General features: G+C 45.0%; 1 protein-coding gene across 2 annotated transcripts in view; it reads left to right on the forward strand.

Moving 5' to 3' along the window:
• The window catches only part of LOC139552457 (neuroligin-2-like), a 97,400-nt gene that overhangs the window by 65,229 nt on the left and 4,417 nt on the right, over nt 1-27,754 (forward strand). For both annotated transcript variants that reach the window (XM_071364216.1, XM_071364217.1), the window contains 4 exons: nt 5,071-5,256; nt 10,148-10,413; nt 10,624-10,777; nt 27,159-27,525. In XM_071364216.1, the coding sequence (XP_071220317.1) occupies nt 5,071-5,256; nt 10,148-10,413; nt 10,624-10,777; nt 27,159-27,525 (973 nt within the window). The remainder of the gene's footprint in view (nt 1-5,070; nt 5,257-10,147; nt 10,414-10,623; nt 10,778-27,158; nt 27,526-27,754) is intronic.

Consider the following 27,754-nt stretch of genomic DNA (forward strand, 5'->3'; position numbering starts at 1 on the left):
TTACAGTTAGTGCAGAATGGTACTTTTTTGGGGGGTTCGCCCAGGGAGCCATACAAGCTAGAACCGCTACTGCCCCCGAGCATGGTTCCTCTCTAGGTTTCTTCCTATGTACCTGCCTGTGCTTCTACATACATGTGGGTAGACTTTGGACTTTGTGACAACTGCTGATGTAAAAATAAATGTGATTGAATTTGATTGATGTTTTTGTAGAACTGTAATATCCCTGTCTCTGTCTTCATCCCATCTGTCCATTACGCTCCATCTTGCAAGGCTCATTTGAATAATTTACTGAATCTACAGTAATGCTTTCCTTGTATCCATCGCCTTTCATGTCCCCCTTTTCTTAGCTTTTTGTCCCTCTTTCCATTCCATACCACCCTTCTTCCTCTCCTCCTCTCCTCTCTGGGTATAGCGCTCTATTCACCTATTCATGTATTCATAGATGTGTTTGTTCAGTGACTTCCTGATAATTGTCCTGTTCATGTCTGAGACACTAGGTCTGTAGGGGCCTGTTCACTCACACAGCAGGCTAGCTATCTCCTATACTATGACTCTACACACCTGAGGGTCTGGACACACACACACACACACTCACCTTGAATCAGTGAATAGAACAAGCTTTTACTGAGCCACTGTAGTGGAGAACATCACATCCCAACAATATCATTAGTCCTAATTGGCTCTCACAGCACTGACTCCACTCAGCCAACTGCTTCACCAGTCACCTGTTCAGGTAGAGAGAGAGTTAGAGAGAGAGTTAGAGAAAGATGTAGAGAGAGAGGGAGAGAGAGAGGTAGAGAGAGGGAGAGGTGGAGAGGGGTAGAAAGAGAGAGAGAGAACGTGTGTGTTACTCATAGGTCATAATTCATGATTAAAACACAGAATTCATCTCAAAATACAAAGGTTCAATCCCCCACATACAAGGTCTGTATGATTATCAAGGTGTCCATTACAATAAACATATGCAGCGACAATGAATTAATGATATGTGTTTTTTCACCGTCTCCCATGATGAAATATACTGTGTTCAATCAATCTTTCACAATATTACACTGATTACTCCCATTGTTGTAAATATTGTAAAGAACCGTCCTAAATATCGGTGTGATATTGTATTACTACGGTTCCAGAGGCAGGAGGGGGCAGTGTTTCATGAAGAGCTGTCTGGTGGATGCTTACAGAGCTCAAATAACCCTCAATCTAGTGCACTTTATCCTTCCGTTATGTCTTTCTCCAATTCATTTATTTCTCTACACCATATCGCTCCTTCTCTCTCTCTCTCCGAGGTTGAAGACTCTCTTCACATTTCCTTGGCCGTTACCTAAAGCGAGTGTAGAATATGCATGAGTTCGGCCTTGTAAACTGCTGCTCTCAGCGCTAAAGGAAGCAGGAGGCCCAACTCAGCAGACAGGAAAAGTATCGAAAAGAAAACTTATTGAGCGAGAGAGAGAGTGAGAGAGAGAGAAAGAACGAAAAAATGTATAAGAATTAACCAAAAAACTGACCAAACTAGAATGCTATTCTAGACAGAAAGACAGAGAGACAGAGAGATTGAGAGAGAATTAAAGAATTAACCAAAAAACTGAGCAAACTAGAATGCTATTCTAGACAGAAAGACAGAGAGACAGAGAGATTGAGAGAGAGATTGAAAGAGAAAAAGACTGAGTGAGAGATTGATTTTCATATTGTAAATATCCAAAGTAAGCTTTGGCAATATTTTACATTGTTACGTCATGCCAATAAAGCAAATTGAATTGAATTGATTGAAAGAGAGATTGAAAGAGGAAAAGACTGAAAAAACCTGTCTGATTTATCTTAAATATTTCCTCTCTCCCTCCTATCAAATAGAATGGGGAAGAGGTCATGTGAGCATGCGAGTGTGTCTGACTTTAAGTCTGTGTATGTGTGTCGTGCCAGAGTGTGTCCAGATCTCTGTGACTGTAGTTCTGGCTGGTTGCCAGGCAACAGAGGCAGGCAGACAGCTCACCACAGCTGCTATGAGATAGGACACATCTTCACGCCTCTGGCTCTAGCTAGTAGTACGGGTCACAGTTCAGAGGTCGTAAGGTCACTGAGACCCTGCCCCTGACCACCATGATCCAAACCATTATCACACTGAGACACCACTCTGTCATCACTCTATCAACTGTCCAATCACCGGGCGACCATTTAGTGAGGCCAGTGGATGAGGACCGCCCAGTGAGTGAACTCACTAATCTAGATCTTTATCTTGATGTCCCTGTACATCTTGATCTGTTTAATCCCTTCTACTCACTCTCTAGCTCTCTCTCCTGACTCTGTTGCTCTCTCTCATTCTCTCTTTCTCTATCCCTCCTCTCTCTCTTGCTTTCTCACTCTCTCGCTCAAAGCTCAGGGTTTAGAGGTCAGATTGCTTTTGTATTCAGTCCTATTTTGGTCTCTTTTCTTTGACTGTGCCGCTGGGGGTAGTTAAGCAGCAGTGGATGAGTGAATGGCTGCATGGTGTACGTCTCTGTCCCTCTGTCTTTCCCCAGGCCTCTCCCCAGTCCTCTCTCTCTGCCCTTTGCTCTTTAGAAATGGGGCTACCATCTACAGAGAATACAAAACCCTCTCCTGAAGCCATGGAAGGGTTTCAACATATTTTCCCTCTTAGTGTTTGCCTTGACCTACATGGTGTGGAACCATGGAGCCAGGATGGCATTCTCTTTTCAAGGACAATCAATTACACAACACTCTTAGCAAGGATTCTGTTACTGACACATCATGATCCATTTAATCTGCCTATGAAGGTCATTATGCATGAAATAATACAAAACACTGGAGATACAACTCATGTACAGAATGCCCTTCATATCATTTCCATTTTCATAAAGTCATGTCTAACACGTCAGTTGACATGTAGTGACTTTGTCGTGTTCCAATTCTCGTACAGTTGTAGCATATCAGTACAACAGGTATTAATCACGGCTGGCATTGTTTGCAATCCACCCATGCAGTAACTATTAAGTCCAAACCACCAATTAACCAACAGATAAATAGAGGCAGGCAGGCAGGTAGGCAGGCAGACAACAAGACAGGCAGACCAAGGGAGAGACAGACAGACAGATGAGTGTGTCTCTGTATCGTAAAGCATTAGCTAGGCCTCAGACCCACAGATAACAGAGTGATGCTCTGCTACCAGTAGGATTGGGGTTCATTCCACAAATTGAATTCAAATTCCATTCCTTCTCCCTCTAAATTCCATTTAATTTAATTCAAATTCCCGGTCAGTCTTTAAATTCATAGATAATTCCATTCCTGTCAATTCCAATGTTAGGTCAATTCCAATAATTCAATTCCCAATTGAATATTATCCCCAACAGTTCAGACAGTCTAGCTATACTGGGAATATAGAAATACAAGTTGAAATAATTTATAACAAATCTTGCAGTCAATTGTTGATATTAAGTGCAGCAATTCCATTAACTGGGGAATGTAGAAATATTGAATTCCAATTCAATTACAAAGATTAAATTATTTTACAATTCCAAATCAATTTAAATTCCGCAAAGTCCAAATATTCTTTTTCCAATTCAATTCCAAATCTATAACCTGAAGATTGCTGAAATTTGAATTGAGCAGTGTTGGGGTAATGCGTTACGTAATCAAATTACTTTTATGAGTAACAGAGTAAAATAACGCGGTACTTTTTCTAATTGGGTAATAATGGGTAATATATTATTATTGTTACTTAGTCAAACAGTCGGGTGTGTGTTTCAAATCAAAATCAATCTCGACTTGTTTCCAATTGAGTTCTCGAGCAAGCAAAGAAAGGCTGTTTGGAGAAATGTCAAGACTGCTGCTGTCCATAGAAATGTATAAAGGGCGCTCCTCTGATCTTTGCAATTGAACGCTTCTGTGATCGCAAAGCATATAAAGGGCTTTCCCTTCTAGTGACAAGTGTGCCCTCTATACGTCTCTTGGTCCGTGTACATGCAGTCCAGAACCGGAACTGGCGGTTCGAGAGAAAGATTTTGAATTAACAGATTTTTGCCTTACAGAATATACAGCTAATTAAGCAGCCCATATATAGTGTAGCACTTGTAGACTAGCACAGCAAAGCAGCGCCACAGATGAAAGGAGGAACTTGTGATCAACCTGAATTAGTAAGTAGCCTGTCTTATTTAGAGAGTGCATGGCTCGCCTTGCTCCCTCAGTCAGTCAAACAAACGGGGAGATTTTGAGATTGTTTTCTTGAAAGTAACGCAAAGTAATGTAACTAGTAATATGATGTGTACTTTCCACACAAAGTAATACTGTAAGATAACGAGTAATAGGTAATATATGGCCAGATTTATGTACATTTGAAAACACCAGCAACACCCATTAGCTGTTCAACACAGATAATGACGTTATAACACATTTTAGATGTTTTTATTTATTCTGTTTGTGCCCGTGTGTGTGTGTGTGTGTGTGTGTGTGTGTGTGTGTGTGTGTGTGTGTGTGTGTGTGTGTGTGTGTGTGTGTGTGTGTGTGTGTGTGTGTGTGTGTGTGTGTGTGCGTGCGTGCGTGCGTGCGTGCGTGTCTATGAGTGTGTTTACAGTGCCTCTCCTCTTTCCTAACGAGCTCTCTTTGCTCTGTTCATTTAACGACATAGGTATTAAAAATGAGTGCCATTGCCTTTATCAGATAATACAGTGCTTGACTAATTTGCCAAAGTTTCTGTTAAAGCACTTGAGGCTGTTAACGAGCTGCAGCCTCATAAACATCACTGTCACTGGATGCTGCGGCCATCTTTGCTTGTGTAGGACATAAAAAGATGCAAAACGTAATAATATTTTCTTCTCTCCCTGAATCTCTCCCTACTCCTCTTCAACCAACCCTCATCCTCTTTCTCTCTCCATGCCTTTTCATGTATTCCTCTTTCTCATTCTGGTCTCTTTCCTCTCATCAATATTTCCTCTCTGTCATCTTATCATCCTTGTGTACCCCTCTCACTCCTCAAATCACTCTTCCCTTCTCTCTTTCCATTGTGCTGCCTCTCCACTCAAATCCCTCTACCATCCGTCTACCCTCTATCCCTCCCTCCATGCGCTCCTCTCTGTCCTGCAGGGTTTCTGAGTACCGGGGACCAGTCAGCCAAGGGGAACTATGGTCTTTTGGACCAGATCCAGGCTCTGCGCTGGCTCAATGAGAACATTGGCCACTTTGGAGGAGACCCAGAGAGGATCACCATCTTTGGCTCCGGGGCTGGCGCCTCCTGTGTCAATCTGCTCATCCTCTCCCACCACTCCGAGGGTAAGGACCTGTCGTCATAGTCATAACCCAGCTATTGTAGCCGGTGTGAAATGGCTCGCTAGTTAGCGGTGCGCGCTAGTGGGATTTCAATCGGTGACGTCACTCACTCAGAGACCTTGAAGTAATTGTTTCCCTTGCACTGCAAGGACCGCGACTTTTGTGGAGCGATAGGTAACGATGCTTCGTGGGATGTAGTTGTTGATGTGTTCATTGGGTCCCTGGTTGGAGCCCACGTTGGGGCGAGGAGAGGGACGGAAGCAACACCATAACACTAGCACAGGGCTCTCCAACCCTGTTCACGGAGAGCTACCCTCCTCTACGTTTTCACTCCAACCCTATTCAGGATGGTAGCTCTCCAGGAACAGGGTTGTAGAGCCCTGCAATAGCACATAATGTTCTGAGAACCATATGTTTCTTAGAGCCTGGTGAGAGTGTAGTAGTCCTATGGTTATTTTGCAAACAACCTTCCCACAACTTTCTGGGAATGGTGCAGAATAGTTGCTTGGCTTTGGAACATTCTCAGCACAATTAAGGAACTTTCTTGGTATTTCATTACTTTTACAGAACGTTTCCTAAAAGTTCAAACATGGTTACATTTCATTGACATTTTGGTAATGTTCTAGGAAGGTTCTCCAACTGGTTTGACATTGGGAATGTTCTCAAATAGTTCAGAGAATGTTAAGAAACCTTCTTCTGTGGGAATTTCAGTACTTCAGCATAACGTTTCCTACAGGTTTCGTCATGGTTCTATTTATGGTCATGTTCTCAAATTGTTCCAAGAACATTAGGAAAACGTTAAAAAAACAAAACATGAAACTTTAGTAACGTACATAGAACATTCCAAGAATATTATTTAAAAAGCATGTTAAGAAAACGTTTTTTTTTTAAAAGAAGAAAACTTTAGTAATGTTAAAAACATTTACATTCCATACTCAGCATCAACAAAACTCTCTATCCTCGATCTTGTTAAATGTTCTCAGGTGTGTTGGCCACGCCCACTAATTGGCCTCACCCACTAATTGGCCACACCCACTAATTGGCCACACCCAATCTTAATAAGTGTTTGTTTCCTTTGAAATGGGGTCTGTTTGGATAGACTAAAATTAACAGCTTGAATTGAAAAACATTACATAATAGCTCCATCCTGGCGGCGCAGTGGACTAATTTCATGAATAGAGAACAGAGTATTATAGGAAATTAATTTCCGTGTGTCCTGGAGTTCAAAAAAGTGAACCCAAAATAAGCTAGCAGTGCTATTCAAAGTCTTATTGAAAACATTCAGTGAAAGTTTTAAGGAACTTATTCAAAAACCATCAAATAACCTATAATTTCCGTTCTCAGAGCATTAATAAAATCTTCTAGGAAAACATTCAAGGAACTAAAGTAAAACGTTCTCAGAACCTCCCTGCAACCCAAAACTGACACATTTTCACTTCTGTTCTCAGAACATTTTTTATGAAGTAAGTTTTTCTGGTCAGGAAGCGTATAGGTTCGTTCCCACAACCAATGTGAAACCAAAAACATACGTTCCCACAACTTCCAGGGAACCAAATGTGCTATCTTGGAACAGTCATCATCATTTTAGTGATTATCATCAACAACATAAGAATCATCATCGCCAACATCATCAAACATGATAGTCAGGGGCCTCTCGAGTGGCGAGTGGCGCAGCGGTCTAAGGCACTGCATCTAAGTGCTAGCTGCGTAACTACAGATCCTGGTTTGATCCCAGGCTGTGTCGCAGCCGGCCGCAACCGGGAGACCCATGAGGTGGCGCACAATTGGCCCAGCGTCGTCCGGGTTAGGGGAGGGTTTGGCTGGCAGGGATGTTCTTGTCCCTGTCAAGAAGCAGTGCGGCTTGGCGGGGTTGTGTTTCGGAGGACGCACAGCTCCCGACCTTCGCCTCTCCCGGCACTCGAGCATCAATACATTACTCATCCCCCAACACTGTCAACCAAGAGTCAAGACTAAACCAATTCACCTTGGTGGTGTGCAGACTGGTTGTATATTATTCTTAACAATTTCGCACAAACCAGCAAAAATGCAACAATATGTCTATGAAACTATATATTCACAGTGTTATGAATGAATTGTGGTTTATTTGGTAGCATTTCATAGTGTGACTCATTTTACTAATTTCATTATACTGTACAAAGTTAGAGGTGCGCTATTTGATAGATTCCCACGCTCCCCTTACCTTGGGCTTCTAGTGGGGAGACCTGAGGTCAACCTATACCCGCCCCCTCCCCATCTCGTACTTCTGAGTGGGAGACCTTCCCAGGCAGTAGCCTGCCTAGCTCACAAACTAGAATCAGGGCGCCCACTCCGACAAGGTTAATTGACCCACAATCCCACACGGTGACATGATATCATTGACGTGATGTGCAAATGAGCGATAGAAAACCGATCGTGCAACTGTCACGATTCCGACTTTTTTTGTGCTGGCTCCCCGTGCCGCCCTGGGCGGCTGCCCATGTCGCCTATACCTATATCCGCCACTGTGCACGGGAGTTGCAGCTATGGGTTAAGACTGTAACTACCAATTGATTTCACGAAATTGGGGAGAAAAAAACAAATATTAAAAAAATTATGTCATTTTGGGCTCCCGAGTGGCACAGCGATCTAAGGCACTGCATCTCAGTGCAAGAGGCGTCACTACAGTCCCTGGTTTGAATACAGGCTGTATCACATCCGGCCGTGGTTGGGAGTCCTATAGGGCGGCACACAATTGGCCCAGCGTCGTCCGGGTTTGGCCGGGGCAGGCCGTCATTGTAAGTAAGAATTTGTTCTTAACTGACTTGTCTAGTTAAATAAAGGTTCAATTAAAAACACATAAATAAATAAACAGTCATCATCTACGACAACAATCCCCACTATTACTGTCATCATCTACGACAACAATCCCCACTATTACTGTCATCATCTACGACAACAATCCCCACTATTACTGTCATCATCTACGACAACAATCCCCACTATTACTGTCATCATCTACGACAACAATCCCCACTATTACTGTCATCATCTACGACAACAATCCCCACTATTACTGTCATCATCTACGACAACAATCCCCACTATTACTGTCATCATCTACGACAACAATCCCCACTATTACTGTCATCATCTACGACAACAATCCCCACTATTACTGTCATCATCTACGACAACAATCCCCACTATTACTGTCATCATCTACGACAACAATCCCCACTATTACTGTCATCATCTACGACAACAATCCCCACTATTACTGTCATCATCTACGACAACAATCCCCACTATTACTGTCATCATCACCATATTACCATTTCAATCATCAACACGATAGCACTAACATGTTTTAACTACTATTCAGGTATGTGTTAAAAATGGAAACCCAGAGAGGTGTATTTAAAGGCCCAATGCAGCCATTTTTTATATCAATATCATATCATTTCCTTACTATAATAGTTTTCCTTTAAAATTGACAAAAATAGCTTTTTCAGAAAGAATCAGTGGTCTGAGTGGGGAGGTTAACTTAAAACTAGCTGTTATTGGCAGTATGGTTTGGATCTCTCTTTGTTATTGGTCTATTAACCAATTTACCAACTGTGATGTCACAAGGCAAGCCGAAACTCTCGCCCATGCGAACAGGCTGATTAGAAGGTCCTATGTAGATTGTATTTTCAAACAGAAACTATTGGGAAATAACACTGCTCAATTTCTTTTACACTTATATAGTGTTAGTTTCATCACCTGTTGTACAATGTGATACAAAACATAGGAAAACTGAATTTTGACTGCAGTGGGCCTTTAAAGACAAACGTTCCTCTTGCCTCAGTTCCATAGTGTCTAACTGAGCAACAAGGTAGTATGTCATTGAACCCTAGGATGATGTATGAATATCAATGAGGTAGGTAGAGTATTATGGGATAGAACTTTAGGCCCATATGAATATGGATAGGACTATCTGAGATTGAGCCACACATAGAATAGGTTCGTTGAATCAGATCAATATGCAAATTACAACATAATTAATTTGACTTCGGTATAGGAAATCTGATTGTAGATTCTACGGTGTAGAATATGAATCTCCGTTTGTGTATATGAGAGAGAGACTGGTGTATGAGTGAGCACTTTGAACTGAGTTAATATGGATGTGTGTGTCTGTCTGTCTGTGAGAGAGAGAGCACTATAACGAGGCCTGTCAATATGGATGTGTCTGTCTGTGAGTAGGAGAGAGCAGAGCTGAGCACAGAACTTGAGCTGCAGCTGAGACGAGTCTTAATTGATTTCACAGGGAGAGGAGCGGGGGAGGTGGCACATGCAGAGGATGGGGGATGGAATGGGGCGAAGGGGGTCTTAATTATTAATGACAGAATCTGCAGATGAAAACAGGAGGACAACAAGGCACTTTACATAACAGTGCAGCAGTACTCTCCTCTCTCTACCCGCGCTCTCGCTCTCACTCTCGCTCTCGGTCTCGCTCTCTCCATTCAACACAGCCACCAGTCAGTGGAAACACCAACACAGCTGTGTGCCGGCCTGTCGCCATTTTGTGTGCCAGCCGGCCTGCCTCCGTATGTGATATGAGAGAAAAGGTGGATTTGGCAAGCCTAAAGTTTACAGTGATTTAGTGGGGCTGGGGAGAGAGGCAGCATATCTGGACCAGTGCTCCCTCCATATGTAATACTTCACGGTGCCAAGGCTCCTCCTCTGATGCATGCATCATCAAAGCACTCTCTCTGTAGTGCCTTGAAGGCCTCATGAGCAGCTAGTGAGTGTCAGAGGGATGAAAAGACAGCGTAAATGGAGAGAGTGATACTTTCTCTAGATACAGACAGTACAGTGCCCTATATCTATTATACACTCAGGGATCTGAGTCCTCTGACCCTATTGTGACCCCCAGGTCTGTTCCAGAGAGCCATAGCCCAGAGTGGCTCAGCCATCTCCAGCTGGTCGGTCAACTACCGACCCCTCATGTACACCCAGATCCTGGCTAAGAAGGTAGGCTGCAGCTACGGGGACACAGGCGACCTGGTGGAGTGTCTGAGGAGGAAAACCTTCAGGGAGCTGGTGGACCAGGACATCCAGCCGGCCAGATATCATATCGCCTTCGGCCCAGTGGTGGATGGAGACGTGGTGCCCGACGACCCTGAGATTCTCATGCAACAGGTCGGACTCAGCCTCTAGCTCCAAAACAACATGTCTATTCTGTCTTTCAATTGTATTCTGTCTTTTAAAATTGTATTTCTATCCGTCTTTCTCACAGTCTTTTATATATTTGGCATTTTTATGCAACGTCTGCTCTTACTGTTTCTATAGCAGTGTCTTTTTCTTCCTCCATGTTCTGTGATGCTGTGTGTGTGTGTGTGCTGCCACCAGGGGGAGTTCCTGAACTATGACATCCTGCTGGGGGTGAACCAGGGAGAAGGGCTGAAATTTGTGGATGACAGTGAGGGGGATGATGGGATCTCTGCAGCCTCTTTTGACTACACCATCTCCAACTTTGTGGACAACCTGTATGGATACCCTGAGGGTGAGAGTTTGTTATAAATGTCCTCATACACACAAACATATTCGTCGCCCCCACAGGAGCAGAAGTAATGCTCCACTTACCCATGTGTGTTAATAATAGATAAATATTTTATTTTGCAATGCTTTAGTATTTCATTGGTGGGTATTCAAGGTCTCTCTGTTCCTTAACCTCCCCATCTCTTGTTACTCTCTAATCTATCTCTTGCTCTCATTCTCTGTCTCCCCCCCTCTCACTCTCCCCCTCTCTCTGTCTCTCTCTCTCTCTCTCTCTAATCTATCTCTTGCTCTCATTCTATGTCTCCCCCCCTCTATCACTCTCCCCCCTCTCCTCCTGCTCACTCTCCCCTCTCTCTGTCTCTCTCCCTCTCTCTCCCCCTCTCTCCACCACCTCTCTCACTCTCCCACCTCTCTCTCTCTCTAGTTGAAGTACAAAATGGAAAATAATATAGGTTGTATTTACAAAGGTGTTTGTTCTTCACTGGTTGCCCTTTTCTTGTGGCAACAGGTCACAAATCTTGCTGCTGTGATGTCACACTGTGGTATTTCACCCAATAGATATGGGAGTTTATCAAAATTGGATTTGTTTTCGATTCTTTGTGGGTCTGTGTAATCTGAGGGAAATATGTGTCTCTAATATAGTCCTACATTTGGCAGGAGGTTAGGAAGTGCAGCTCAGTTTCCACCTCATTTTGTGCGCAGTGTGCACGGCAGCCTTTCTCAGTAGCAAGACTATGCTCACTGAGTCTGTACATAGTCAAAGATTTCCTTTATTTTGGGTCAGTCGCAGTGGTCAGGTATTCTTCCACTGTGTACTCTCTGTTTAGGGCCAAATAGCATTCTCGTTTGCTCAGTTTTTTGTAAATTCTTTCCAATGTGTCAAGTAATTATCTTTTTGTTTTCTCATGATTTGGTTGGGTCTAATTGTGTTGCTGTCCTGGGGCTCTGTGGGGTCTGTTTGTGTTTGTGAACAGAGCCCCAGGACCAGCTTGCTTAGGGGTCTCTTCTCCAGGTCCATTTCTCTGTAGGTGATGGCTTTGTTATGGAATGCTTGGAAATCGCTTCCTTTTAGGTGGTAGTAGAATTTAACGGCTCTTTTTTGATAAATAGCGAATATCAGCCTAATTATGCTCTGCATGCATTATTTGGTGTTTTAAGTTTTACTGGGGATATTTTTGCAGAATTTTGAATGCAGAGTCTCAATTTGGTGTTTGTCCCATTTTGTGAATTCTTGGTTGATGAGCGAACCCCAGACCTCACAACCATAAAGTGCAATGGGTTCTATAACTGACTCAAGTATTTTTTGCCAGATCCTAAATGGTATGTTGAATTTTATGTTCCTTTTGATGGCATAGAAGGCCCTTCTTGCCTTGTCTCTCAGATTGTTCACAGCTTTGTGGAAGTTACCTGTGGCGCTGATGTTGAGGCTTAGGTATGTATCGGTTTTTGTGTGCTCTAGGGCAATAGTGTCTAGATGGAATTTGTATTCGTGGTCCTGGCAACTGGACCTTTTTTGGAACACCATTATTTTTGTCTTACTGAGTTTTACTGTCAGGGCCCAGGTCTGACAGAATCTGTACAGAAGATCTAGGTGCTGCTGTAGTTCCTCCTTGGTTGGGGACCGAAGCACCAGATCGTCAGCAAACAGTAGACATTTGATTTCAGATTCTAGTAGGGTGAGGCCGGGTGCTGCAGATTGTTCTAGTTCCCTCCCCAATTCATTGATATATATGTTGAAGGGGGTGGGGCTTAAGCTGCATCCCTGTCTCACCCCCGGCCCTGTGGAAAGAAATGTGTGTGTTTTTTTTGCCAATTTGAACTGCACACTTGTTGTTTGTGTACATGGATTTTATAATGTCGTATGTTTTTCCCCCAACACCACTTTCCATCAATTTGAATAGCAGAACCTCATGCCAAATTGAGTGGAAAGCTTTTTTTAAATCAGCAAAGCATGAGAAGACTTTGCCTTTGTTTAGAATTTTTTGTTTGTCAATTAGGGTGTGCAGGGTGAATACATTGTCTGTCGTATGGTAATTTGGTAAAAAGCCAATTTGACATTTGCTCAGTACATTGTTTTCACGGAGGAAATGTTTGTCTGCTGTTAATGATAATGCAGAGGATTTTCCCAGGGTTGATGTTGTTGCATATCCCCCGGTAGTTATTGGGGTCAAATTTTTCTCCACTTCTGTGGATTGGGGTGATCAGTCCTTGGTTCCAAATATTGGGGAAGATGCCAGAGCTGAGGATAATGTTAAAGAGTTTAAGTACAGTCAATTTAAAATTGTGGTCTGTGTATTTTATCATTTCATTTAGGATATCTTCAACCCCACAGGCCTTTTTGGGTTGGAGGGTTTGTATTTTGTCCTGTAGTTCATTTAATGTAATTGGAGAATCCAGTGGGTTCTGGTAGTCTTTAATAATTTATTCTAAGATTTTGTATTTGATCATGTATTTGTTTTTGCTGTTTGTTCTTTGTTATAGAGCCCAAAAGATTGGAGTGATTTATCCATATACTGTATATCCGTTTTGGATAGATAACTCTTCATGTGGTTGTTTGTTTAGAGCTTTCCAATTTTCCCATAAGTGGTTAGAGAATTTGGATTCTACAATTACATTGAGCTGATTTCTTATTATTATTATCTTTATTTTTCCGTAGTGTATTTCTGTATTGTTTTAGTGATTTGCCATAGTTCCCTAAAACACTTCTGCGAGCAAGCCTTTCTAATCGACCTGGCCCGGGTATCCTGGAAGGATAGTGACCTCGTCCCGTCAGTAGAGGATGCCTGGTTGTTCTTTTAAAGTGCTTTCCTAACCATCTTAAATAAGCATGCCCCTTTCAAAAAACGTAGAACTAAGAACAGATATAGCCCTTGGTTCACTCCAGACTTGACTGCCCTTGACCAGCGCAAAAACACCCTGTGGCGTACAGCACTAGCATCGAATAGTCCCCGCGGTATGCAACTTTTCAGGGAAGTCAGGAACCAATACACACAGTCAGTTAGGAAAGCAAAGGCTAGCGTTTTCAAACAGAAATGTGCATCCTGCAGCACTAATTCCCAAACGTTTTGGGACACTGTAAAGTCCTTGGAGAATAACCACTGTCACCACTGATGAATCCACGATAATCAAGAATTTCAATAAGCATTTCTCTATGGCTGGCCATGTTTTCCACCTGGCTACCCCAACTATGGCCAACAGCTCTACACCCCCCACAGAAACTGGCCCAAGCCCCCCCCCCCCCACCCCCCCACGCTTCTCCTTCACCCAAATCCAGACAGCTGATATTATGAAAGGGCTGCAAAATCTGGACCCCTACAAATCAGCTGGGCTAGACAATCTGGACCCTCTCTTCCTAAAATTATCCGCCGCCATTGTTGCAAAAACTATTACTAGTCTGTTCAAACTCTCTTTCGTATCGTCTGAGATTCCTAAAAATTGGAAAGCGGATGCGGTCATCCCCCTCTTCAAAGGGGGAGACACTCTAGAGCCAAACTGTTACAGACCTATATCCATCCTGCCCTGCCTTTCTAAAGTCTTCGAAAGCCAAGTCAACAAACAGATCACCAACCATTTCGAATCCCACCGTACCTTCTCCACTATGCAATCTGGTGTCCGAGCTGGTCATGGGTGCACCTCAGCCACGCTCAAGGTCCTAAACGATATCATAACCGCCATCAATAAAAGACAGTACTGTGCAGCCGTCTTCATTGACCTGGCCAAGGCTTTTGACTATGTCAATCAACGTATTCTTATCGGCAGACTCAACAGCCTTGGTTTGTCTAATGACTGCCTCGCCTGGTTCACTAACAACTTCTCAGATAGAGTTCAGTGTGTCAAATCGGAGGGCCTGTTGTCCAGACCTCTGGCAGTCTCTACAGGGGTGCCACAGGGTTCAATTCTTGGGCCGACTCTTTTCTCTGTATATATCAATGATGTTGCTCTTGCTGCGGGTGATTCTTTAATCCACCTCTACGCAGATGACACCATTCTGTATACATCTGGCCCTTCTTTGGACACTGTGTTAACAAACCTCCAAACGAGCTTCAACGCCATACAACACTCCTTCCGTGGCCTCCAACTGCTCTTAAATGCTAGTAAAACGAAATGCATGCTCTTCAACCGATCGCTGCCAGCACCCGCCCGCCCGACTAGCATCACTACTCTGGACGGTTCTGACTTAGAATATGTGGACAACTATAAATACCTAGGTGTCTGGCTGGACTGTAAACTCTCCTTCCAGACTCACATTAAGCATCTCCAATCCAAAGTTAAATCTAGAATCGGCTTCCTATTTTGCGCAAAGCCTCCTTCACTCATGCTGCCAAACATACCCTCGTAAAACTGACTATCCTACCAATCCTTGACTTCGGCGATGTCATTTACAAATTAGCCTCCAACACTCTACTCATCAAATTGGATGCAGTCTATCACAGTGACATCCGTTTTGTCACCAAAGCCCCATATACTACCCACCACTACCCACCACACCTGTATGCTCTCGTTGGCTGGCCCTCGCTACATATTCGTCGCCAAACCCACTGGCTCCAGGTTATCTATAAGTCCTTGCTAGGTAAAGACACACCTTATCTCAGCTCACTGGTCACCATAGCAGCACCCACCCGTAGCATGCACTCCAGCAGGTGTATTTCACTGGTCACCCCCAAAGCCAATTCCTCCTTTGGCCACCGTTCCTTCCAGTTCTCTGCTGCCAATGACTGGGAAAAAATTGCAAAAATCACTGAAGTTGGAGACTTATATCTCCCTCACTAACTTTAAGCATCAGCTGTCAGAACAGCTTACCGATCATTGCATCTGTACATAGCCCATCTGTAAATAGCCCATCCAACTACCTCATCCCCATATTGTTATCCAGTTCTCTGCTGCCAATGACTGGAACGAATTGCAAAAATCACTGAAGTTGGAGACTTACAGTTGAAGTCGGAAGTTTACATACACTTAGGTTGGAGTCATTAAAACTCGTTTTTCAACCACTCCACAAATGTCTTGTTAACAAACTATAGTTTTGGGAAGTCGGTTAGGACATCTACTTGTGCATGACACAAGTAATTTTTCCAACAATTGTTTACAGACAGATTATTTCACTTATAATTCACTGTATCACAATTCCAGTGGGTCAGAAGTTTACATACGCTAAGTTGACTGTGCCTTTATACAGCTTGGAAAATTCCAGAAAATAATGTCATGGCTTTAGAAGCTTCTGATAGGCTAATTGACATCATTTGAGTCAATTCGAGGTGTACCTGTGGAAGTATTTCAAGGCATACCTTCAAACTCAGTGCCTCTTTGCTTGACATCATGGGAAAATCAAAAGAAATCAGCCAAGACCTCAGAAAAAAAATTGTAGACCTCCACAAGTCTGGTTCATCCTTGGGAGCAATTTCCAAATGCCTGAAGGTACCACGTTCATCTGTACAAACAGTAGTACGCAAGTATAAACACCATGGGACCACGCAGCCGTCATACCGCTCAGGAAGGAGACGCTTTCTGCCTCCTAGAGATGAATGTACTTTGGTGTGAAAAGTGCAAATCAATCGCAGAAAGGACCTTGTGAAGATGCTGGAGGAAACAGGTAAAAAGGTATCTATATCCACAGAAAATGAGTCCTATATCGACATAACCTGAAAGGCCGCTCAGCAAGGAAGAGGCCACTGCTCCAAAACCGCCATAAAAAAGCCAGACTACGGTTTGCAACTGCACATGGGGACAAAGATCGTACTTTTTAGAGAAATGTCCTCTGGTCTGATGAAACAAAAATAGAACTGTTTGACCATAATGACCATGGTTATGTTTTGAGGAAAAGGTGGGAGGCTTGCCAGCCGAAGAACACCATCCCAGCACGGGGGTGGCAGCATCATGTTGTCGTGGTGCTTTGCTGCAGAAGGGACTGGTGCACTTCACAAAATAGATGGCATCATGAGACAGGAACATGTTGTGGATATATTGAAGCAACATCTCGACATCAGTCAGGAAGTTAAAGCTTGGGTCTTCCAAATGGACAATGACCCCAAGCATACTTCCAAAGTTGTGGCAAAATGGCTTAAGGACAACAAAGTGAAGGTATTGGAGTGGCCATCACAAGCCCTGACCTCAATCCTGTATAAAATTTGTGGGCAGAACTGAAAAAGCGTGTGCGAGCAAGGAGGCCTACAAACCTGACTCAGTTACACCAGCTCTGTCAGGAGGAATGGTCCAAAATTCACCCAACTTATTGTGGTACGCTTTAAACAATTTAAATGCAATGCTACCAAATACTGAGTGTATGTAAACTTCTGACCCACTGGGAATGTAATGAAAGAAATAAAAGCTGAAATAAATCATTCTCTCTACTATTATTCTGACATTTCACATTCTTCAAATAAAGTGGTGATCCTAACTGTCCTAAGACATGGAATGTTTACTAGGATTACATGTCAGGAATTGTGAAAAACTGAGTTTAAATGTATTTGGCTAAGGTGTATGTAAACTTCCCGAATTCAGCTGTATATCTCCCTCACTAAATAACTGTCAGAGCAGCTTACCGATCGCTGCAGCAGTACACAGCCCATCTGTAAATAGCCCATCCAACCAACTACCTACCTCATCCCCATATTTGTTTTTGTTTTTCTGCTCTTTTGCACACCAGTATTTCCACTTGCACATCCTCATCTGCACATATATCACTCCAGTTTAAATTGCTAAATTGTAATTACCTCGCCACTATTGGCCTATTTATTGCCTTACCACCTTACTTCATTTGCACACACTATATACATATTTTTCTATTGTGTTATTGACTGTACGTTTGTTTATCCCATGTGTAACTCTGTGTTGTTGTTTTTGTTGCACTGCTTTGCTTTATCTTGGCCACGTCGCAGTTGTAAATGAGAAGTTGTTCTCAACTGGCCTACCTGGTTAAATAAAGGTAATATAAAAAAATATATTTAAAAAATAGTTAAGGCGTAGGCTCAGGTTTTTGGGGTCTCTATGTTTTTGGTTAGATAGGTTTCTCAATTCCTTTCTTAGGTTTTTGCATTCTTCATCAAACCATTTGTTATTGTTGTTAATTTTCTTACGTTGTCTGCTTTACATTTTTAGATTTGATAGGGAAGCTGAGAGGTCAAAAATGCTGTTTAGGTTTTCTACTGGCAAATGTACACCTTCACTATTACAGTGAAACCTTTTGTCAAGGAAATTGTCTAAAAGGGATTGAATTTGTTGTTGCCTAATTGTTTTTTGGTAGATTTCCACACTATTTTCCTTCCATCTATAGCATTTCTTAATATTATTCAGTTCCTTTGGCTTTGATGCCTCATGATTGAGCATAGCTCTGTTCAAGTAGAGTGTGATTTTACTGTGATCTGATAGGGGTGTCAGTGGACTGCAGGAGTTGTGACCTGTTTTTGTTGTCGTAATTGGTGGAGGGAATGCTGTCACCTCCAGGTAGGTGTTTGTCCCCCTGTATGCTGAGGGTGCCAGGTTCTTGTCCAGTTCTGGCATTTAGTCCCTGCCTGGAAATTGTTGATCTCCCCCTCTAGGATGGAGAAGCTGTCATTGTTAAAGTATGAGGATTCTAGTGGGGGGATAAAGGTAGCAAACATTAGCACATTTTTATCTGTTGCGATAATTTCCTTATTAACTTCTAGCCAAATGTAAAATGATCATGTTTTAACTAATTTAATAGAGTGGGTTAGGTCTGCTCTATATCAAATTAGCATACCCCCGAGTCTCTTCCCTGTTTCACACCTCATAGTTTAGTGGATGGAACTACCAGCTCTCTGTAACCTAGAGTGTTATGCAGATGAATGAGGACCCAAAAGCGACGTAATAGTAACAGAGTCTTTATTCCAGTATAAAACAAATAATGATACTCCTGGATATAAATCAATGGAAATCCAAAACAGGAAACTGAAATCCTCTCGTCAATAGAGAGGAACGACTGGAGACGCGACCACAGACTGCAGGTCGCTTCAGGAAGGCACAGGCCGTAGCTGACATAGACACCTGCTCACACGCAGCATCTGAAGAAGGCAAAAGAACACGACAGGGCGGAACAAGACACAGGAACTGCAAACATCAAACAAGAATCCGACAAGGACAGGAGCGGAAAACAGAGGGAGAAATAGGGACTCTAATCAGAGGGCAAAATAGGGGACAGGTGTGAAAGAGTAAATGAGGTCGTAGGGAGAATGAGAAACAGCTGGGAGCATGAACGGAACGATAGAGAGAGAGAAAGAGAAAGAACCTAATAAGACCAGCAGAGGGAAGCACAGGGACAAGACATGATCAAAGACAAAACATGACAGTACCCCCCCACTCACCGAGCGCCTCCTGGCGCACTCGAGGAGGAACCCTGGCGGCAACGAAGGAAATCATCAATCAACGAACGGTCCAGCACGTCCCGAGATGGAACCCAACTCCTCTCCTCAGGACCGTAACCCTCCCAATCCACTAAGTACTGGTGACCACGTCCCCGAGAACGCATGTCCATGATCTTCCGTACCTTGTAAATAGGAGCGCCCTCGACAAGGACGGGGGGGGGGGAGGGAAGACGAACGGGGGCGCGAAGAAAAGGCTTGACACAGGAGACATGGAAGACAGGGTGGACGCGACGAAGATGTTGCGGAAGAAGCAGTCGCACAGCGACAGGATTGACGACCTGAGAGACACGGAACGGACCAATGAACCGCGGAGTCAACTTGCGAGAAGCTGTCGTAAGGGGAAGGTTACGAGTGGAAAGCCACACTCTCTGACCGCGACAATACCTAGGACTCTTAATCCTACGTTTATTGGCGGCTCTCACAGTCTGCGCCCTGTAACGGCAAAGTGCAGACCTGACCCTCCTCCAGGTGCGCTCACAACGTTGGACAAAAGCCTGAGCGGAGGGAACGCTGGACTCGGCGAGCTGGGACGAAAACAGAGGAGGCTGGTAGCCAAGACTACTCTGAAACGGGGACAGCCCGGTAGCAGACGAAGGAAGCGAGTTGTGAGCGTACTCAGCCCAGGGGAGCTGTTCTGCCCAAGACGCAGGGTTTCGAAACGAAAGGCTGCGTAAAATGCGACCAATCGACTGATTGGCCCTTTCTGCTTGACCGTTAGACTGGGGATGAAACCCGGAAGAGAGACTGACGGAAGCACCAATCAAACGACAGAACTCCCTCCAAAACTGTGACGTGAATTGCGGACCTCTGTCTGAAACGGCGTCTAACGGGAGGCCATGAATTCTGAACACATTCTCAATGATGATTTGTGCCGTCTCCTTAGCGGAAGGAAGCTTAGCGAGGGGAATGAAATGAGCCGCCTTAGAGAACCTATCGATAACCGTAAGAATCACAGTCTTCCCCGCAGACGAAGGCAGACCGGTAATAAAGTCTAAGGCGATGTGAGACCATGGTCGAGAAGGAATGGGAAGCGGTCTGAGACGACCGGCAGGAGGAGAGTTACCTGACTTAGTCTGCGCGCAGTCCGAACAAGCAGCCACGAAACGACGCGTGTCCCGCTCCTGAGTAGGCCACCAAAACCGCTGGCGAATAGAAGCAAGCGTACCCCGAACGCCGGGGTGGCCAGCTAACTTGGCAGAGTGAGCCCACTGAAGAACAGCCAGACGAGTAGAGACAGGAACGAACAGAAGGTTACTAGGACAAGCGCGCGGCGACGCAGTGTGAGTGAGTGCTTGCTTTACCTGTCTCTCAATTCCCCAGACAGTCAACCCGACAACACGCCCTTCAGGGAGAATCCCCTCGGGGTCGGTAGAAGCCACAGAAGAACTAAAGAGACGGGATAAGGCATCAGGCTTGGTGTTCTTATTTCCCGGACGATAGGAAATCACGAACTCGAAACGAGCGAAAAACAACGCCCAACGAGCTTGACGTGCATTAAGTCGTTTGGCCGAACGGATGTACTCAAGGTTCTTATGGTCAGTCCAAACGACAAAAGGGACGGTCGCCCCCTCCAACCACTGTCGCCATTCGCCTATGGCTAAGCGGATGGCGAGCAGTTCGCGGTTACCCACATCATAGTTGCGTTCCGATGGCGACAGGCGATGAGAAAAGTAAGCGCAAGGATGGACCTTATCGTCAGACTGGAAGCGCTGAGACAGAATGGCTCCCACGCCCACCTCTGAAGCGTCAACCTCGACAATGAATTGTTTAGTGACGTCAGGAGTAACAAGGATAGGAGCGGATGTAAAACGCTTCTTGAGGAGATCAAAAGCTCCCTGGGCGGAACCGGACCACTTAAAGCAAGTCTTGACAGAAGTCAGAGCGGTGAGAGGGGCAGCCACTTGACCGAAATTACGAATGAAACGCCGATAGAAATTAGCGAAACCGAGAAAACGCTGCAACTCGACACGTGACTTAGGGACGGGCCAATCGCTGACAGCCTGGACCTTAGCGGGATCCATCTGAATGCCTTCAGCGGAAATAACAGAACCGAGAAAAGTGACAGAGGAGACATGAAAGGCGCACTTCTCAGCCTTCACGTAGAGACAATTCTCTAAAAGGCGCTGGAGTACACGTCGAACGTGCTGAACATGAATCTCGAGTGACGGTGAAAAAATCAGGATATCGTCAAGGTAAACGAAAACAAAAATGTTCAGCATGTCTCTCAGTACATCATTAACTAATGCCTGAAAGACAGCTGGAGCATTAGCGAGACCGAACGGCAGAACCCGGTATTCAAAATGCCCTAACGGAGTGTTAAACGCCGTTTTCCACTCGTCCCCCTCTCTGATGCGTACGAGATGGTAAGCGTTACGAAGGTCCAACTTAGTAAAGCACCTGGCTCCCTGCAAAATCTCGAAGGCTGACGACATAAGGGGAAGCGGATAACGATTCTTAACCGTTATGTCATTCAGCCCTCGATAATCCACGCAGGGGCGCAGAGTACCGTCCTTCTTCTTAACAAAGAAAAATCCCGCTCCGGCGGGAGAGGAAGAAGGCACCACGGTACCGGCGTCGAGAGAAACAGACAGATAATCCTCGAGAGCCTTACGTTCGGGAGCCGACAGAGAGTATAGTCTACCCCGAGGGGGAGTGGTCCCCGGAAGGAGATCAATACAACAATCATACGACCGGTGAGGAGGAAGGGAGCTGGCTCTGGACCGACTGAAGACCGTGCGCAGATCATGATATTCCTCCGGCACTCCTGTCAAATCACCAGGTTCCTCCTGAGTAGAGGGGACAGAAGACACAGGAGGGATAGCAGACATTAAACACTTCACATGACAAGAAACGTTCCAGGATAGAATAGAATTACTAGACCAATTAATAGAAGGATTATGACATACTAGCCAGGGATGACCCAAAACAACAGGTGTAAAAGGTGAACGAAAAATCAAAAAGGAAATGGTCTCACTGTGGTTACCAGATACTGTGAGGGTTAAAGGTAGTGTCTCACATCTGATACTGGGGAGAAGACTACCATCTAAGGCGAACATGGGCGTGGGCTTCCCTAACTGTCTGAGAGGAATGTCATGTTTCCGAGCCCATGCTTCGTCCATAAAACAACCCTCAGCCCCTGAGTCTATCAAGGCACTGCAGGAAGCAGCCGAACCGGTCCAGCGTAGATGGACCGACAAGGTAGTACAGGATCTTGATGGAGAGACCTGAGTAGTAGCGCTCACCAGTAGCCCTCCGCTTACTGATGAGCTCTGGCTTTTACTGGACATGACATGACAAAATGTCCAGCAGAACCGCAATAGAGGCAAAGGCGGTTGGTGATTCTCCGTTCCCTCTCCTTAGTCGAGATGCGAATACCTCCCAGCTGCATGGGCTCAGTCTCTGAGCCGGTGGGAGGAGATGGTTGAGATGCGGAGAGGGGAAGCACCGTTAACGCGAGCTCTCTTCCACGAGCTCGATGACGAAGATCTATCCGTCGTTCTATGCGGATGGCGAGTGCAATCAAAGAGTCCACGCTGGAAGGAACCTCCCGGGAGAGAATCTCATCCTTAACCTCAGCATGAAGTCCCTCCAGAAAACGAGCGAGCAACGCCGGCTCGTTCCAGTCACTGGAGGCAGCAAGAGTGCGAAACTCTATAGAGTAATCCGTTATGGATCGATCACCTTGACATAGGGAAGCCAGGGCCCTGGAAGCCTCCTTCCCAAAAACTGAACGATCAAAAACCCGTATCATCTCCTCTTTAAAGTTCTGATAATCGTTAGAACACTCAGCCCTTGCCTCCCAGATAGCTGTGCCCCACTCCCGAGCCCGACCAGTAAGGAGTGATATGACGTAAGCGATCCGAGCTCTCTCTCTTGAGTACGTGTTGGGCTGGAGAGAGAACACAATATCACACTGGGTGAGAAAGGAGCGACACTCAGTGGGCTGCCCAGAGTAACATGGTGGGTTATTAACCCTAGGTTCCGGAGACTCGGAAGACCAGGAAGTAGCTGGTGGCACGAGACGAAGACTCTGAAACTGTCCAGAGAGATCGGAGACCTGAGCGGCCAGGGTCTCAACGGCATGACGAGCAGCAAACAATTCCTGCTCGTGTCTGCCGAGCATAGCTCCCTGGAACTCGACGGCAGTGTTGAGAGAATCCGTAGTCGCTGGGTCCATTCTTGGTCGGATTCTTCTATTATGCAGATGAATGAGGACCCAAAAGCGACGTAATAGTAACAGAGTCTTTATTCCAGTATAAAACAAATAATGATACTCCTGGATATAAATCAATGGAAATCCAAAACAGGAAACTGAAATCCTCTCGTCAATAGAGAGGAACGACTGGAGACGCGACCACAGACTGCAGGTCGCTTCAGGAAGGCACAGGCCGTAGCTGACATAGACACCTGCTCACACGCAGCATCTGAAGAAGGCAAAAGAACACGACAGGGCGGAACAAGACACAGGAACTGCAAACATCAAACAAGAATCCGACAAGGACAGGAGCGGAAAACAGAGGGAGAAATAGGGACTCTAATCAGAGGGCAAAATAGGGGACAGGTGTGAAAGAGTAAATGAGGTCGTAGGGAGAATGAGAAACAGCTGGGAGCATGAACGGAACGATAGAGAGAGAGAAAGAGAAAGAACCTAATAAGACCAGCAGAGGGAAGCACAGGGACAAGACATGATCAAAGACAAAACATGACATAGAGGGCAACCAGTGGGCCTGTCTCCTTTATACCATGTTTCTTGTAGGATAAGAATGTCTGTATTTCCAATTTCTTTGATGAAATCTGGGTTCCTGCTCTTTAGACCAAAGGCAGATGACCTCAGACCTTGTATATTCCAGGATGAGATAGTAAAAGCTTTGTGTTCCATAGTGTCTAGTGTTGTTTTTGTGTGGTTTAGGCCCGGACAATCACAGTAGGTGTGAGCAGAGCATGTTAAGCATCTGATACACACCTCTTAGGTCGCAGGATTGGCGGGTGTAATAGCGGTGGTTGGGCCTGTTGCTCTGCTCACGGCCTGGGCATAATGTCCTGCTGTCATGTTGAGGCCATTGCCGTCTGGGAGGGTGTCTCACTGGTCTGGGCGGGGTGTCCATTGCTCTGTTGCTCCTGTGTGAGGTGTTGGGGCTACGGTTGAGGATGACGTCCTCAGGAGCGTGCCGACGTCCTTCAGGGTCCTGGCAAAAGTTGGGATTGCTGCCTTGTGGAGGTGGACCTGGTCGTAAAGGCTGTTAAAGTCCAGGGTGGAGTGGTGGGCCAGGTATACATTTAGGTTTTGAGGCACAGTCTTGCGAAATGCTTGCATTCACCCGCTGTATGGTGGCAGGGTGAAAGTCTTTTTGTGGTAGCAGGGTGGAGATAAACACTTGTGCATTGGGGTGAGTGGAAGAAGTTTTTTCAATCACTCCCAGCCTTGCTGGCTTGTCTGGGGGAGTGTCCTGCTCTCTGTCACACCTCAGCTTTCTGACCTCGTCCTTCAATGCCATGTGTGCCTCTTTAAGTTATCTCACCTCAGTCCGTAGAGCAGCCAGCTCTCTCAGACAGCCATCCATCTCCACATTCTGCCCTCCGGGTCTTGTTGTGCTGGTCTGTTTTGTGGGTTCTTCTGTCTGGATTGTGTGGACCAGCTCTCTGAGCTCCAACATGTCTCTCTCCAGCTCTGTGAATTTATCCCTCTCAATGATGGAGGACCAGTGCAGTTGTGGGACCTGGGTGTGTTCAGTGCTGGGGGGGTGACACTATTCTCATCTGCGGGACAGTTTGAAGAGGTGTGATCAGACTCACTCAGGATGGGGGAGTCGTCACAGGGAGATAGATTTTCCTGCTGTGCTCTCTCTTTGATCCCATAAAAGTCCTGCATGATGCCATGCACCATTACTGTCCCAGACTTGTACACGTTGACAGACATTGTTTCAATTTCCTCAATGTCTAGTTTTCTGAGTTTCCACCCTTGGCCAATACACTCTCTCTTGGGGTAGTGTGCTCTTACAGCACTGTGCCATGCCAGGGGATGGTCTGTGTAGGAAATTAAGTTGCTTACGTTCCCCTCTTTGTAGCAGTCAGCAAATAATGTTTCTGGGTTGTCCTTGAGGAGCTTTTTTTATACTTATTCCTTGCAGTGTTATTTTTATTATACATGGGGTACTGTATTGTAATGACCTCTGGACAGGGATAAGCCGTTGGGGCTTCAAAGGCCTCTAAATTTGGGTGGGGGGAGCTGTGAAACTCTCCTGCCATTGTTGGGTTCAAGAGTTTTTACACATCTGGCTTCAAACCTCAGTGCTAATTGAAGGTGCCGCCAGGTCTGTTCTGTCCTAGCATTTTGGTAGCTTAGTATACTTATTTACTTAACTTTATATAACAAAATGACCTAGAGATTGTCTTTTACTTTTTGGCTTCAGAAGTTTTTTTTATTTTTTATTTCACCTTTATTTAACCAGGTAGGCTAGTTGAGAACAAGTTCTCATTTGCAACTGCGACCTGGCCAAGATAAAGCATAGCAGTGTGAACAGACAACACAGAGTTACACATGGAGTAAACAATAAACAAGTCAATAACATGGTAGAAAAAAAAGAGAATCTATCTAAGTAGCTTCAGACTGAATATTACTCACTGAGTTTTGTGTTGGATGGTATTTCTAGGTTCCGCTGTGTTTCTTCTGCAGGTTTTGGTTTGTTAGAAGTTTTTTCTTGATAGTCCCTGCTCTCATTCTCTGCCCCCCCTGTCTCCCCCTCTCTCTGTCTCTCTAATCTCTCTCTTGCTCTCATTCTCTGTCTCTACCCTTTCTCTCTCTCTCCCCCTTTCTTTCTCTCTAATATCTCTCTTGCTCGTTCTGTCTCTCCTCCCTCTCTCTGCTTCTCCCCCCTCTCCCTGTCTCTCTCATCTCTTTGTCTCCCCCCTCTCTGTCTTCCCCCCTCTCTGTCTCTCCCCCCTCTCTCTGTCTCTCTAATCCCTCTCTTGCTCTCATTCTGTCTCTCCCCTTCTCTCTCTCTCTCTCTCTCTCTCTCTCTCTCTCTCTCTCTCTCTCTCTCTCTCTCTCTCTCTCTCTCTCTCTCTCTCTCTCTCTCTCTCTCTCTCTCTCTCTCTCTCTCTCTCTCTCTCTCTCTCTCTCTCTCTCTCTCTCTCAATTCAATTCAATTCAATTCAATTCAAGGGGCTTTATTGGCATGGGAAACATGTGTTAACATTGCCAAAGCAAGTGAGGTAGATAATATACAAAAGTGAAATAAACAATAAAAATGAACAGTAAACATTACACATACAGAAGTTTCAAAACAATAAAGACATGACAAATGTCATATTATATATATGCAGTGTTGTAACAATGTACAAATGGTTAAAGCACACAAGTTAAAATAAATAAACATAAATATGGGTTGTATTTACAATGGTGTTTGTTCTTCACTGGTTGCCCTTTTCTTGTGGCAACAGGTCACAAATCTTGCTGCTGTGATGGCACACTGTGGAATTTCACCCAGTAGATATGGGAGTTTATCAAAATTGGATTTGTTTTCGAATTCTTTGTGGATCTGTGTAATCTGAGGGAAATATGTCTCTCTAATATGGTCATACATTGGGCAGGAGGTTAGGAAGTGCAGCTCAGTTTCCACCTCATTTTGTGGGCAGTGAACACATAGCCTGTCTTCTCTTGAGAGCCATGTCTGCCTACGGCGGCCTTTCTCAATAGCAAGGCTATGCTCACTGAGTCTGTACATAGTCAAAGCTTTCCTTAAGTTTGGGTCAGTCACAGTGGTCAGGTATTCTGCCACTGTATACTCTCTGTTTAGGGCCAAATAGCATTCTAGTTTGCTCTGTTTTTTTGTTAATTCTTTCCAATGTGTCAAGTAATTATCTTTTTGTTTTCTCATGATTTGGTTGGGTCTAATTGTGCTGTTGTCCTCTCTCTCTCTCTCATCTCTATCTTGCTCATTCTCTCTCTCTCTCTCTCATCTCTCGCTTGCTCTCTCTGTGTCTCACCCCATCTCTGTCTGTCTTCAGGTAAGGACATCCTGAGGGAGACCATAAAGTTCATGTACACAGACTGGGCCGACAGGGACAACATAGACATGAGGAGGAAGACCCTGCTGGCACTGTTCACAGATCACCAGTGGGTGGCGCCAGCTGTGGCCACAGCCAAGCTGCACGCTGAGTTCCAGTCTCCTGTCTACTTCTACACCTTCCACCACCACTGCCAGACAGAGGCCCGGCCAGAGTGGGCGGACGCGGCCCACGGGGATGAGCTACCCTACGTGTTTGGGGTCCCCATGGTGGGAGCCACAGACCTGTTCCCCTGTAACTTCTCGAAGAATGACGTCATGCTCAGTGCTGTGGTCATGACCTACTGGACCAACTTTGCCAAGACCGGGTCAGTACTGAACCTAGACAGGACCTAGACACAGCACTGAGATATCAAATTAGAAACATGCTCTATCAGATGCATACAGTACATGCTCAATTATTTTGATCATCTTTCTTTCTTTCTTTCTTTCCTTCCTTCCTTCCTTCCTTCCTTCCTTCCTTCCTTCCTTCCTTCCTTCCTTCCTTCCTTCCTTCCTTCCTTCCTTCCGTCCGTCCGTCCGTCCGTCCGTCCTTCC

Source organism: Salvelinus alpinus, chromosome 24, assembly GCF_045679555.1.
Source record: "Salvelinus alpinus chromosome 24, SLU_Salpinus.1, whole genome shotgun sequence".
NCBI lineage: Eukaryota > Metazoa > Chordata > Actinopteri > Salmoniformes > Salmonidae > Salvelinus > Salvelinus alpinus.